Genomic DNA, 13,264 nt, shown 5'->3' with positions numbered 1-13,264 from the left:
TAATGAATTGAAAATTCATTGAACAATCATGTTTCACATTCCCTCTCCCAGTCAAAATGAACTGGACGACTATCGCCATCAATGGCAGCCAATGAGTTAAGGGGAAAACGTGCGGGAAAAAAACTCAATAAAGTCCCACTTGTGCTTCCAATTTTGATCTCATTGGCTGCCATAAGTCTTTATTTTGCTGAATCGTGAAACACGAGTCAGCGAACCAAGATTATGTCCTTATGGTGACCCCTTGCTAGCCCCTCTTTTGCTAAACAAGTGCGCACTCTCACATTGTAGCCCCCCCGCGCCTCCCCAAACAAAAGGCTATAGGTTGCTGGAGCCTGGCCAGCAGCCTGTTGGGGGAGAGAAGAATCACTGAATGAAGCAATTTACTTGCCGTGGCTTCTTCACTCCCCCTCCGCACTCCACTTCCTGCACGCTGACAATATCAATGCACTAACACTGCTGTTATTCATCACCAACACAGTAGAATTGTCGGGAAAGGGAGAGAGGGACTCTCCGTTGACAAGAAGTCTTCAATCTCAAAGTTTATCCAACACGAAGTGTTTCTTATCATCCTTCATGTTCAATGTTCGTCTTCTCTAGATGTATTGGACAATTGTGTGTTACTAGTTTTCTCGGACTACTTTTTTTTCCTGTTTCAACAAAAGAGCCTTCACATTGTTACAAAATGACCAAGAAATCCATATCGCTCACAATAAGGCTACATTAGAACATTAAAACACGATATCTGCAAGCAAAAAAAGCTAGGTTTACCTTAATCTTAAGAGATTTACAGTGTATCACAAAAATGAGTACACCCCTCACATTTCTGCAGATGTTTAAGCATATCTTTTCATGGGACAACACTGACAAAATGACACTTTGACACAACGAAAAGTAGTCTGTGTGCAGCTTATATGATAGGGTTAATTTATTTCCCCCTTAAAATTACTCAAAATATAGCCGTTGATATCTAAAACCCTGGCAATAAAAGTGAGTACACCGCATAGAAAGTACGTACTAGGGATGTCCCGGTCCAGGTTTTTGCACTTCCGATCCGATACCGATATTATTTTGCACTTCCGATCCGATACCGATGCTGGCTGTCAAGTTCAAAAATAGACCCTTAAGTAGACATTTGTAAAATTACCCCAAAATAAGGAGAGAAGACACTCAGTTTTCTTGGCCAAGGAGAGCAAAGAGGGACTAAGACAGAGGAATGCTAGATTACGCTGTCTAGTCACCAAAATTGATCTAAGGAAAAACCCTCCTTGCTCTTTTTATTTAGGGGTTTGTCCTAACACAGAAAGGGTGCCGCCCTGAAGGGAGGGGGAAGCAAGCTGGAGACACCCATGTGATTTTGGTTGGCTATGTGTGAGCATGTAGGTGGAACTAACTAAATACATGTGTGTCAGCAAGGCCACAGGTAAAGAGGTCAAAATGACCCAGAAACTTCAGTTATGCAACGCTGCGGCCATGGAAGATGTCCTCGAATGGAAAATTGTCCTCGAAAGTCTAGACGAAAGTCTAGACGTCAGGTGCTGAAGACGTCCCGGAAGGTCTAGTTACGCAGTGATGCGGCCATGAAGCAAGGCAGTTGTCATCCCGACCCTTTTTAACACTTTGTAACACTTAAACATTATACCTAGTATAGCAAGCAATAATCATTTACTGGTTATATCAAATAAGAAAAAACATGGCAATATGTATTATGTATGGCATATATAAGCACAAGCAAATATTCAATCAATCAAGCAAATATTGAATCAATTAAGCAAATATTCAATCAACCCTCGATAATTACCTCAACACTGGCCGATACCGATACCGACCTATCTGAGCATGTGTTAAAGTTTAAAGTTATTTAGCCTCCTCACTTAGTTGTCAGACTCATGTTAAAAAAGGTTTTAGCACTCTTGATAACAACTAACCAGCTGAATTAGGTGAGTATGAATAACACACAATGGTTGGTAACAAGAAACTGACCTGTGTGACAAACACAAAACATTATAAATAACAAACAGAAATGGCATAGTCAGTCAGTAAAACGTGCAAATAATATTGTAAACTGTCTTAAAAAAGCAAAACACACCAACAACCTCAGTGGAAAATCCCCCAAATCCCCCAGGCTATTAGATGCTTTTAATGTTTCGTGCATTAGTTACAAAAATTGTATAAAAAGCCTCTCAGGTTTAAATAAACGACTATTTCAGTATCAAGTTAACATTTTAAAACAGTAAATAAAATACTCAAGTCCCCATTCTGTATCAGCAGCTTTAAACTACATTCAATTCATTTAATTTTGCGAATCAACTGTTAAAGTTGTTGAAATTGCTCCCATTGTTCCATAATTTCACTTCTGTCTACTTTTGACATGTGAAAGTTTTAAAACTGTTTTGAAGATAGATTCAAGTCAAGATTTTGCCAATTTAGGAGTATTTTAGATAAAAAGTTAATTAGGTTCGCTTGGAAGGTTCACAACAGCCTACTAGGGAAGTCTTCTGCTTTAAGATGGCGGCTGTTTACTAACGCATCTGGTTTTCAATACTTCAATGTTGGTAACGCAGTCGAGTCTGGCGTGTAGCATCTAGTTCTATATACATATGATATCTATTATCTCCAGTAAAACGACGTTGACGTAGTTTGTAGCGGCTGTCAGCAGCAGTCAGGTATTCTTGTGTTTTTTTATCCAGCGGCATGAGTTGAGCTAAAGCCGTGAGTTGAGCACTGGCATTACCCGGTTCTATGACAAGCATCATGTTTACTTTCGGGACGCAATGCGGTCAGTTTCTCATTGCGTCCCGAAGACCGCGCTGTGTATTAGTTCCGCTTTACTTGACATATTTCAATAATCGGAATTTGGATGTTTGTGAATCGTTCTTGAATCTTCCACTGCCGAATCGCTCAAGGATGTAATGACGGGCATGTTGTACCGTGGTTCTAAGTGTTGGATGGTGCGTCTTTTCTCACGTGAGATAATGGCTCGTCATCCAGAATGAATTCTTCGGCAATGACTCTTGTTATTCCCTGGGTTTTGGGACTGTCGAGTGCCAGTTTGTCACGCATAGCAAAAGTTTCTCCCAGTGTTAGTTGCGTAGGACATTTCTTTTTGTCTTCGTTTTTTTTTAACATACTCCTCATATTGTTTGTGGTGGTATTTCGCTAAATGCTTGATTAGGTTGGTTGTATTAAAACTTCTTACAGCTTTACCACTACGCTTGACTTTATTGTGGCATATGTTGCACTCTGCCTCGTCTTTGTCGTCCTTTAAGGTGAAATGATCCCACACAGCTGACATTTTTACCGATAAAGTCTCTCGGTAAATTGGGAGACGGTAATGTAAATGTAGCGTGTTGAAGGTGTGCCGTAAAATGCGGACCGGATTTTAGGGAAACCGAAGCAAAAACTGGAATGGATTATGTAAATCGGTGCGCTGGAAAACCTGGACCGGACTTATTAAAAAAAAAAGCTGGATCGGAAGTCTGGATCGGAATTTTTCCTTGTTCCAATCCCATACCGATGCGCATTTTTTGCCCATATCGGCGTCTGATCCGATCCAAATATCGGATCGGGACATCTCTACTACGTACATCCCTAAATGTCCAAATTGAGTACCGCTTGTCATTTTCCCTCCAAAATGTCATGTGGAGGAAGCCCCTTCTGAAGATGGTACACAAGAAAGCCCACAAACTGTTTACTGAAGACATGTCAACAAAACACATGGATTACTGGAACCATGTCCTATGGTCTGATGAGACGGGTGGGCTTTCTTGTGTACCGTCTGCAGAAGAGGCTTCCTCCTGGGGTGACAGCCATGCACACCAATTTGATGTAGAGTACAGCGTATGGTCTGAGCACTAACAGGTTAACTCCCCACCTCTTCAATCTCTGCAGCAATGCTGACAGCACTCCTGTAACGAGTCACATGACATTTTGGAGGGAAAATGACAAGCAGTACTCAATTTGGACATTTAGGGATGTACGTAGTTCCCATGCGGTCTACTCACTTTTGTTGCCAGGGATTTAGATATTAATGGCTATGTTTTTAGTTATTTTGAGGGGAAAATAAATGAACTCTATTGTCTAAGCTGCACACAAACTACTTTTCATTGTGTCAAATGCAGTGTTGTTAATCTTACTGAAAAAAAGTAATTAATTATAGTTACAAATTACTTCTCCCAAAAAGTAATTGCGTTAGTAACTCAATTACCTGAATGTAAGAGTAATTAGTTACTTGGCAAAGTAATTGGTGATAATTACTTTTTTTTTTCCCTCAAAAAAAAAAAAAAAAAAAAAAAAAAACATTGGCCACATTATGTGAAGTTTTTTGTGAAGGTATTTGGTAAAACTGGCCCGAGCCCAATTCTTTACCCTAATTTACCCTTTACCCTGAATCAACTGTTAAAAGTTGTTAAAATTGCTCCCATTATTGCATTAGTTCCCTTCTCTCTACTTTCGACATATGAAAGTTTTAAAACTGTTTCATCATTTAAAGATAGATTCAAGTCAAGATTTTGCCGATTTAGAAGTATTTTAGATAAAAAGTTACTTGGGTTCGCTAGGAAGGTTCTCTTCAACAGAGCCGTCCTAAAAAGTACTGCTTTAAGATGGCGCTGTCTACTAACGCATTTAGTGCAATGTCTGTCATTTTGCATCTAGTTATATCTATATACAGTACATATGATATCTACCATGTCTACCATATCTACCATAACATGCGGGCGTAGTTTGTAGGCTATCGGCTACAACATGTATTATTGGAGCTACCTAGCATCGCGTTTGCTCGGCGTCACAACTTTCTAGCCTCCTCCCCACTCCTGCTCTGCTCTGTCGTCTCGGTGAGTCCGTCTCCCTCAGACTTTTCGACCAATATAGTAACGCATAGTAACGCATGCCTTTCCGTCCTCAGTAACGGTAACGGCGTTGCCAAGATGAGAAAAGTAATTAATTAGATTACCCACTACTGAAAAAAATAACGCCGTTAGTAATGCCGTTATATTGTAACGCCGTTATTAACAACACTGGTCAAATGTGTCATTTTGTCAGTGTTGTCTCATGAAAAGATACACTTAAATGTCTGCAGAAATGCGAGGGGTGTACTCACTTTTGTGATACACTGTACATCCCTAAATGTCAAAATTGAGTACTGACTCCTGAGTAATAATTATGTAAGAAATATTTAAATTATAAAATTATAAAAATTAAATATGTTTAAAATTATAAATAGTTTTATATTAAATTGACCGACGGCCGTTAACTGGAATCGTCGCAGAATATCGCAACACTGTCCAAAGAATCGATAATGTATTATACCATCATGAAATTTTTGCCACCCCTCAAAAAGTTACTGCCCCCCCCTCCACTCCATAAATATTTTTTTCTAGATCTGCCCCTGCAAAAAGGCTCCAATATGCCAAAAAATAAAAACACTGCACTCAAAAAATAAATAAAATAAATTAAACCTCGGACTTAAAGACTTGCAAGTTATAATAAGCCAAAATTGTTATTAGAAACACATATATTATTGCCATTTATTTAAAAATAAATAATATTTAGTACATATTTTGACCTCCGGAGGGCGCCATGTTTTACGCGCGCAATGCATGCTGGGGGTGATGCGGTTGGGCTGGACTGGGAGAATATCTTTGCTAGCTCGCAAGCGAATTTAGTATGACGACTGTCATGATTTTGTCACATTCTGCTGCTGGTCAGATTGTTTTGTTACAGAGCTGTGGGATAAGTTCCCAGCGTTGAACCTGCATCCAATTCCAGCTCACCAGTAATGTCTTTAAATCCATCCTAGGCGACTTGCCGAGATATTGACTTGCTGCCATTTGACAGCCATTGGTATATCCCTTCGTTGCTAGTTGCATCATTGCCTTGTTTTTTGTTTTTTTTCTGTCCCTCACCGCGGTTTTCCCTCTGTCACGGACCCTTTCTGTGTCTCCTTTTTCGTAATCGCGTATTTTTTTGTGTGTTAACCCTTTCACGCAAGTGCTATATTACTGTGGTCTGCTTGCTGTCTGAAGTTAGCCGCGCTTTCTAATTCCGTGGTCAAGCCAGCTGCACTTTCTTTTGAGTTGTGTCACACAGAAATATACTCCTGTGGTCAGTAGCATGGAAAATGTTTGCCTGGCACGGCCAGACTCTTCTCCCTGTATTTTTCAAACACTGAGAGAATAGTCTGGGATCCAGCCCATTAACGGCCTCTCGAGCAAGTACAAAATCAATCGTCAAATCAGATTCGTTTATTTGCGTGACGTGTTCTTAACGAGCAACGTCACTCTTCCGCGTCGGAAGTCGTCTCCACAACAACAGAGATGGCAAACAGGAGAGCCGAGAATATGTTCCAATCCACGGTAAATCAGTTTTAAATTACCAAAAACTATAGATGCGATCGATCGGGTCCGATCACGTCATTTTCAAAGTATCGGAATCGGCAAAAAAATATCGGCCATGCCTTTTTTTAATATATATATTTTTTTTAATTAAATCGTTTTCTAATTGTATTTAACATTACAGACATAATATGTTACACTCATCCAGAGTCTTTAGTTTAGGCTTAAGGTAGGGTTATCAAATATATCCAGATAATGGCGGTAATTAATTCATTTAAAAATGTATCACGTTAAAATATTTAACGCAATTAATGCCTGCGTTGCACGACCCACTCACGCATTGTCGCGCTCAATCTGTAATGGCGCCGTTTTAGCCATATAGAGAGATAAAAGGCAGCGTAAAATGAGTAGAGTGAATTTTGGCAGTCTTTGGAGCCTCTTTTTAATTGGCTAAAGCCTTGCAATCCCTCTCCCTATGATTAACTATATCATGGGACGCAATGTGGGGAAGCAAGGTAGCAATTGATCTTTTTCTTAACACCTTATGTTATTTCCCAACGCAGAGAAGATATATCAATTGGCATCACTACGCACAGTCATGGTTTCACTTCCCATCATGCATTTGGCCAGAACAGTTAAATGGCTACAGTATCATTTACTGAAAGGTCAACAAATACACTAGATGGCAATATTTAGTCACAATATACAAAGTCACAAGTCTTTCTATCTGTGGATCCCTCTCACAGAAAGAATGTTAATAATGTAAATGCCATCTTGAGGATTTGTCATAATAAACAAATACAGTACTTATGTACTGTATGTTGAATGTATATATTCGTCCGAGTTTTATCCATTTTTTTCTTAATGCATTTCCAAAATGTATATGATCGGGAAAAATTATCGTGAATGATTGGAATTGAATCGGGAGCAAAAAAAAGCAATCGGATCGGGAAATATTGGGATCGGCAGATACTCCAACTAAAACGATCGGGATCGGATCGGGTGCAAAAAAACATGATCGGAACAACCCTAATTAAAACACATCGACACAGGTCACTGACAACAGTCTGTCTCGTGCTAGCCATGTTGAATAAACTCCGCTCTCCTCATATGTTTACTTCCGCCCGCAAGTCCCTCGTCGCGTTTCTAACATCATATCCGCCCGTCGCTGATTGGTCCACTCCGCTGTCTGTTTGCTGTGGCCTGCTCCGCCCTGGAAATTTTATTCGCTTAATGGTGGCCAGACCAGGCTAGGAAAATGTTGCTTCGAATCCCGCTGGAGACCTTTATTTAATTGCTTTTGCTGCTCGTTTTGTGAAATAGCGACAGTGCTGTCCTGCTCATCAATTTTCCACTCGGGTTAAAATTGGAAGGGCAGAACCGACGACATATTTATGTAGCTAAAGAGTGACGCTGTGGAAGCCCGGCAGCGCCCCCCAGTGACATCACCGCCCAGAGAGCATTGTGTCGTCAACAACAATGGCGACAGACCCAGATAGTGGTATTCTGTTTGTTTGTTTTTTTTGAATGGGATTTCTTCGGAATTTTCACGCGACGCAGGGAATTTTTCAAACCACCCCGAAAAATGTTCCGTTCGCCCATAAACGCTGATTTTTAACAAATTTTTTCGAAGAAAAAAAAAATCAAAATGTATCTAGTCCTACAATATTTGACCAAATCACATAATTTGGACACCAAAAATTCGATGAGGGGCATACAAGTTGTATACAGAATTTGGAAAAAATGTACGGTTCCCCGGAAATTTGCCAAAAACTTTCCCATTCATTTTTAATGGGATGCAATTTTCAAATTTCCCATTCACTTACAATGGAATTTACATTGCATTGATGCCATTGACCGCGATGTATGTCGAATCTATTGATGCCAATGTACTTGGATTCCACTGACGCATAAGTAAGTCGATGCAATTGACAGCCATGGATGTCCAAATTTCCCATTCATTTCCAATGGCATTACCATTGCATTGGACCAATTTAGACAGATGCAATTGACGGCCAAGTATGTAAATTATATTGATGCCAATGTTCTTGGATTCCATTCATGCATATGGATGTCGATGCCAGTGACAGCCATGGATGTCCAAATTTCCCATTCATTTTCAATGGCATTTACTTTGTTTAATATCATTGACGGCCATTTTTGTCGATTTCTATTGATGCCAATAGACTTGGATTTCATTGACGCAATTGTAAGTCAATGCCATTGAAGGCAATGGACGTCCAAATTACCCATTCATTTTCAATGGCAAAAAAACAAGCGTCCCCAAATCAACAGGAAATGACCAGATATGACTAGGACACGCCCCCCAAATGTCCCCAAATGACCTGATATGACCAGGACACGCACCCCCAAATGTCCACAAATGACATTGATATTACCTGATATTGTCCCCGAAAGGTCCCTAAACCGACCTGGGCGGGGCTAAGATCTGTATCTCCACACAGCAAAGACCCAGAGTAATTTCTCCAGAAATTGCAGTTTCTAGTTAAACTAATTTTACAAATTGTAACAAAAACATTAAAAGGGGTTTTACTATCAAATTATTATAATTCATTCTAACATATACCTTTTAACAATTACATGTCTTTCTATCCGTGGTACCCTTTAACCCATTAAAAACAACTACAGTTGCTTACAAAACGGTTGCAACATGCCATTAAAGCGCTATGTGGGCAGCGCAAAGGTCTCAGTTTTGACATAATTATCCATCCCAAATATTTAATCCTCTCTCACATTTCAATGCCATTTTTATGACCTAACCTATTTTTTCTTTGTCGGCACGGCAGGCACAGTGATGACGCCCAACTACCTTCGCTCGCCCAAGATCAGCGTGTCTCCGTACTGCGACTGCAGCAACAGCGGCAACAGCAAAGACGAGTGCGAAAAGCTGGTCACCTTCTTCACCGACAATACGTGCCTGCGTGAGTCGACTCTTGCTTTTGCCCAACAATGGCTTCCACGCTGCGGGATGCCATCATGTTTCCATACCAACAGGGGACGAGAATTTCAATTCAACTCAATTGGAGACTATTATTTCAATGGACCAAATAGAAAAACAGTTAAGAAAGAGAATAATGGTCCGGGGAGAAAAAATCCAAAACCGCACTGGTGTTTATGCTTTTTTTTGTTGTTGTTGTTTTTTGGGGGGAAAATTGCTATTATTTGAATGAGAAGTCCTTGAAAAATATGAAGGCTGTGGATGTAATATGGTATATAAGGCTAGATATTATACTCGCGTTGTACACCAACGGATGTTGTCACTTGTCGGCCATCTTAATGCTTTATTGTGACTGACTCAGTCATTCATTCATTTTCAGAGTCGCTTATCCTTACGAGGGTGGTGGGGGTGCTGTAGCCTATCCGAGCTAACTATGTGGAGGAGGCAGAGTACACCATGATTCGGTTGCTAGTCTATCGCAGGGCACAAGGAGAGGAACAACCCTTCACGGGCACACTCATACCAAGGGACCATTTAGAGTTTTCCATGCATGTACAGTGATATGAAAAAGTATCTGAACCTTTTGGAATTTCTCACATTTCTGCATAAAATCACTATCAAATGCCCTCTGATCTTTGTCAAAATCACACAGATGTAAAACAGCGTCTGCTTTAACTAAAAGCACCCAAACATTTATAGGTTTTCATATTTTAATGAGGATAGCATGCAAACAATGACAAAAGGGGGAAAAATAAGTAAGTGAACCCTCTTCCAAGCAGACTCAAAGAGGAATTGAAACCATATTTTACCAAACACTATAAGTCAGGTGTGTGCCCAATCACTGATGAGTGGTTTAAAGTTGCCCATGCCCACTATAAAACACACACCTGGTAAGAATTGTCTTGATAAGAAGCATTGTCTGATGTGCATCATGGCTCAGTCAAAAGAGCTGTCTGAAGACCTGCGATCAAGGATTGTTGATTTGTATAACACTGGGAAAGGATACAAAACCATCTCTAGAAGTCTGGATGTTTATCAATGGACAGTCAGAGATGTTGTCTACAAATGGAGAGAGTTTGGCACTGTTGCTTCTCTCCCAAGGAGTGGCCGTCCACCAGAGATGATGCCAAGAGTTCAGCGCAGAATACTCAGAGAAGTAAAAAGAACCCTAGAGTGTCTGCTAACGACTTACAGAAATCACTGGCACAGTTCAATATCTCTGTGCACACATCAACTATATGCAAAAACTATGGCCATGAATGGTGTTCATTGGAGGACTCCACGGAGGAAGCTGTCTTTAAAAAACATGGTTGCTCGTTTTATGTTCGCAAAAAGGCACTTGGACAGTCCACAGACGTTTTGGCAAAATATTTTGAAACTGATGAAGCCAAAGTTGAATTGTTTGGGAGTAACACACAGTGTCATGTGTAGAGGAAAAATGGAACAGCTCACCAACAACAACACCTTATCCCCACCTTGAAGCATGGTGGAGGGAGCTTCATGATTTTGGGCTGTTTTGCTTCCTCAGGGCCTGGACAACTTGCAATCAATTAATGTAAGAATTAATTCAAAAGTTTAACAGGATGTTTTGCAGGAAAACCTGAGGCCGTCTGTCAGACAGTTGAAGCTAAAAAAGAGGATGGATGCAGCAACATGACAATGGTCATAAAACACAGAAGTAAATCAACTTCATAATTGTTTCAGAAGAACAAAATGCACGTTCTGGAGTGGCCAAGTCAAAGTCCAGACTTGAACCCTATTTGCATGACCTAAAGATAGCGATTCACACCAGACATCCCAGGAATCTGAACTACAGCAGTTTTGTTGAGAAGAATGGGCCAAGATTAGTCATGATCAATGTGCCTGACTGATCTGCAGCTACAGGAAGCGTCTGGTTGATGTTATTGCTGCCAAAAGGGGGGCAACTAAATCATAAATGTGATGGTTCACTTACTTATTTTTCCCCCTTCTGTCATTGTTTGCATACTATCCTCATTGATGGTTTTAGTTAAAGCAGACACTGTTTTTTCATCTGTGTGATTTTTACAAAGATCAGATCACATTTGATGGTGATTTTATGCAGAAATGTGAGAAATTCCAAAAGGTTCCAATACTTTTTTATACCACTGTATTTGCGACTTGGGATGAAACCGGAGTACCCAGAGAAAAACCAAACTGAACATGCAAACCCCACGCAGCAAGGCTGGAACCCAGGATTGAACCTTTGATCTCAGATCACATTTAGGGTCATACCAAATTTGATGCCTTCATGCAGTATATGGAAGCCAGATTGAAATTATAATTTCTTATACAGTGAAGAAAATATGTCTTTGAACACCCTGCTATTTTGCAAGTCCTCCCACTTAAAAATGACAGAGGAGTCTGAAATTATAATGGAAAAAGAAAAATCCAGAAATCACTGCACGATTTTTTTTAACGATTTATTTGTGTGATACAGCCACCTGTTTAAATTTTATTTGTATTGTTGAGAGAAATAACTACTGCCTTTAAAATGGTTAATGTTTTCGCACTTTCTTATAAAAATAAATAAATAAAAAAGAAGCTTAAGGGCAGCTTTTTGTTGTATGGGCATGTTTCCATCGTTCTTGTTGAATCATCAGGATATTTTGAATAAATAATGGACAAAAAATATGTTTGTCTACTTTATTAATTAGTAATGTATGAGGCATTGATAATCGTGATAACCGTGATCATCGCCAATACCGTGATTATCGTTCAAGAATCGAATCGTAGCCCCCTGAATTGTAATCGAATCGAATCGTGGGGTGCCTAAGATGGCACACACCTAAGGAGTGGAATTGGACTTTTCATAGGCGGACTAACAGGTCTTTCAGGGTCAGAATTCTAGCTGAGAGACAGGTGGTCAAATACTTATTTGCAGCTGTATCACACCAATAAATCGTTAAAAAATCATGCAGTGTGATTTTTGGGGATTTTTCTTTTTCGATTATCCCTCTCCAGTGCTTAATTTGTAAATCATAAGGTGCCGGAACGCAAAGTACATATGACAGCGCAGGGATCACTAGACACGCACAGGTCCCGGAACACAGGCAAAAACTGCTGTCAAAAACAACACGCAAATGCCCACTTGCCATACTGTGGGACTTACAAGCCTCAATTTTAGATAGTATCCATGGTATAAATGCTATGACAACAATTTACAATTATTACCTGACCAGCTGCTGCCACGGTAGTAGCCTTCTGCTTGGCTGGCTCCCCGTGAATCTGGCTACCTGCTGCGGCATTAGCCTCCTGCTGCACCTGCTTCCCTGTTCGCCGGCTGTGGCTTTTTTGACTCGTTTTGAATCTTCCTTTTTTTGAAAGAAAAACTGTAAATTCAATTGCCTTTTTGGCATGTTGAAATAATGTTTAATCCGATTCCTGGCTGCGTGCTTTCCAGATGCTGCCCAAGTTTTTTTTTTTTTTTTTTTTTTTTTTTATGTCAGTGAGGGGGGCGTAATTTGTCATCACCAAATCTCCGACTCTTTCAAATGACGTTTTTTTTTTTTTTTTTTTTTTTTTTTTAATAAACAGTATACAATCCTTAGGATTTTTTTCTGTGAATGAATTTATGCACATTATTATTTTTTTAATGAATTTAAAAAAAAAAAACTTTTTTATATAATATTATGGGCTCTTATTGGTGCGCCAGCACGACGCTCCGATTGGTGGACTGCATAGCCGCCCGCCAGTGACTTGTTGTTTGTTTTGCATTAGGGTGGCGGAAAGAAGAATAAAATGAGGGGGTAAAAAGCGTCAAGGTTCCTGTGTTATTTTCGCTGCCAAGCTTTCACCTAGCAAGTGTTACAATTTAAAACAACTGTTTTCTGTTAAGCCCAAATGCTCGATGAAAAGTTTGGGCAACCATGACTTTAGAGTGGTGGTTGGTTTCCAGTGTTATTTAATGTGTGCTCCGTGCATCATATTACTGCAAGTCGTGGCGTAATGTACT

The 13,264-nt window shown here is 39.9% G+C and overlaps 1 protein-coding gene across 3 annotated transcripts in view; it reads left to right on the top strand.

The window, feature by feature from the left end:
• gfra1a (gdnf family receptor alpha 1a) overlaps window positions 1-13,264 on the top strand; it is a 180,986-nt gene that overhangs the window by 144,574 nt on the left and 23,148 nt on the right. For all 3 annotated transcript variants that reach the window (XM_057847829.1, XM_057847828.1, XM_057847830.1), the window contains one exon: window positions 9,140-9,274. In XM_057847829.1, the coding sequence (XP_057703812.1) occupies window positions 9,140-9,274 (135 nt within the window). The remainder of the gene's footprint in view (window positions 1-9,139; window positions 9,275-13,264) is intronic.

This window comes from Corythoichthys intestinalis, chromosome 10 (genome assembly GCF_030265065.1).
Source record: "Corythoichthys intestinalis isolate RoL2023-P3 chromosome 10, ASM3026506v1, whole genome shotgun sequence".
In the NCBI taxonomy this organism is placed as follows: Eukaryota; Metazoa; Chordata; class Actinopteri; order Syngnathiformes; family Syngnathidae; genus Corythoichthys; species Corythoichthys intestinalis.
Note: the sequence above shows the minus strand (reverse complement) of the source record. Positions and strands in the feature narration are given on the sequence as shown.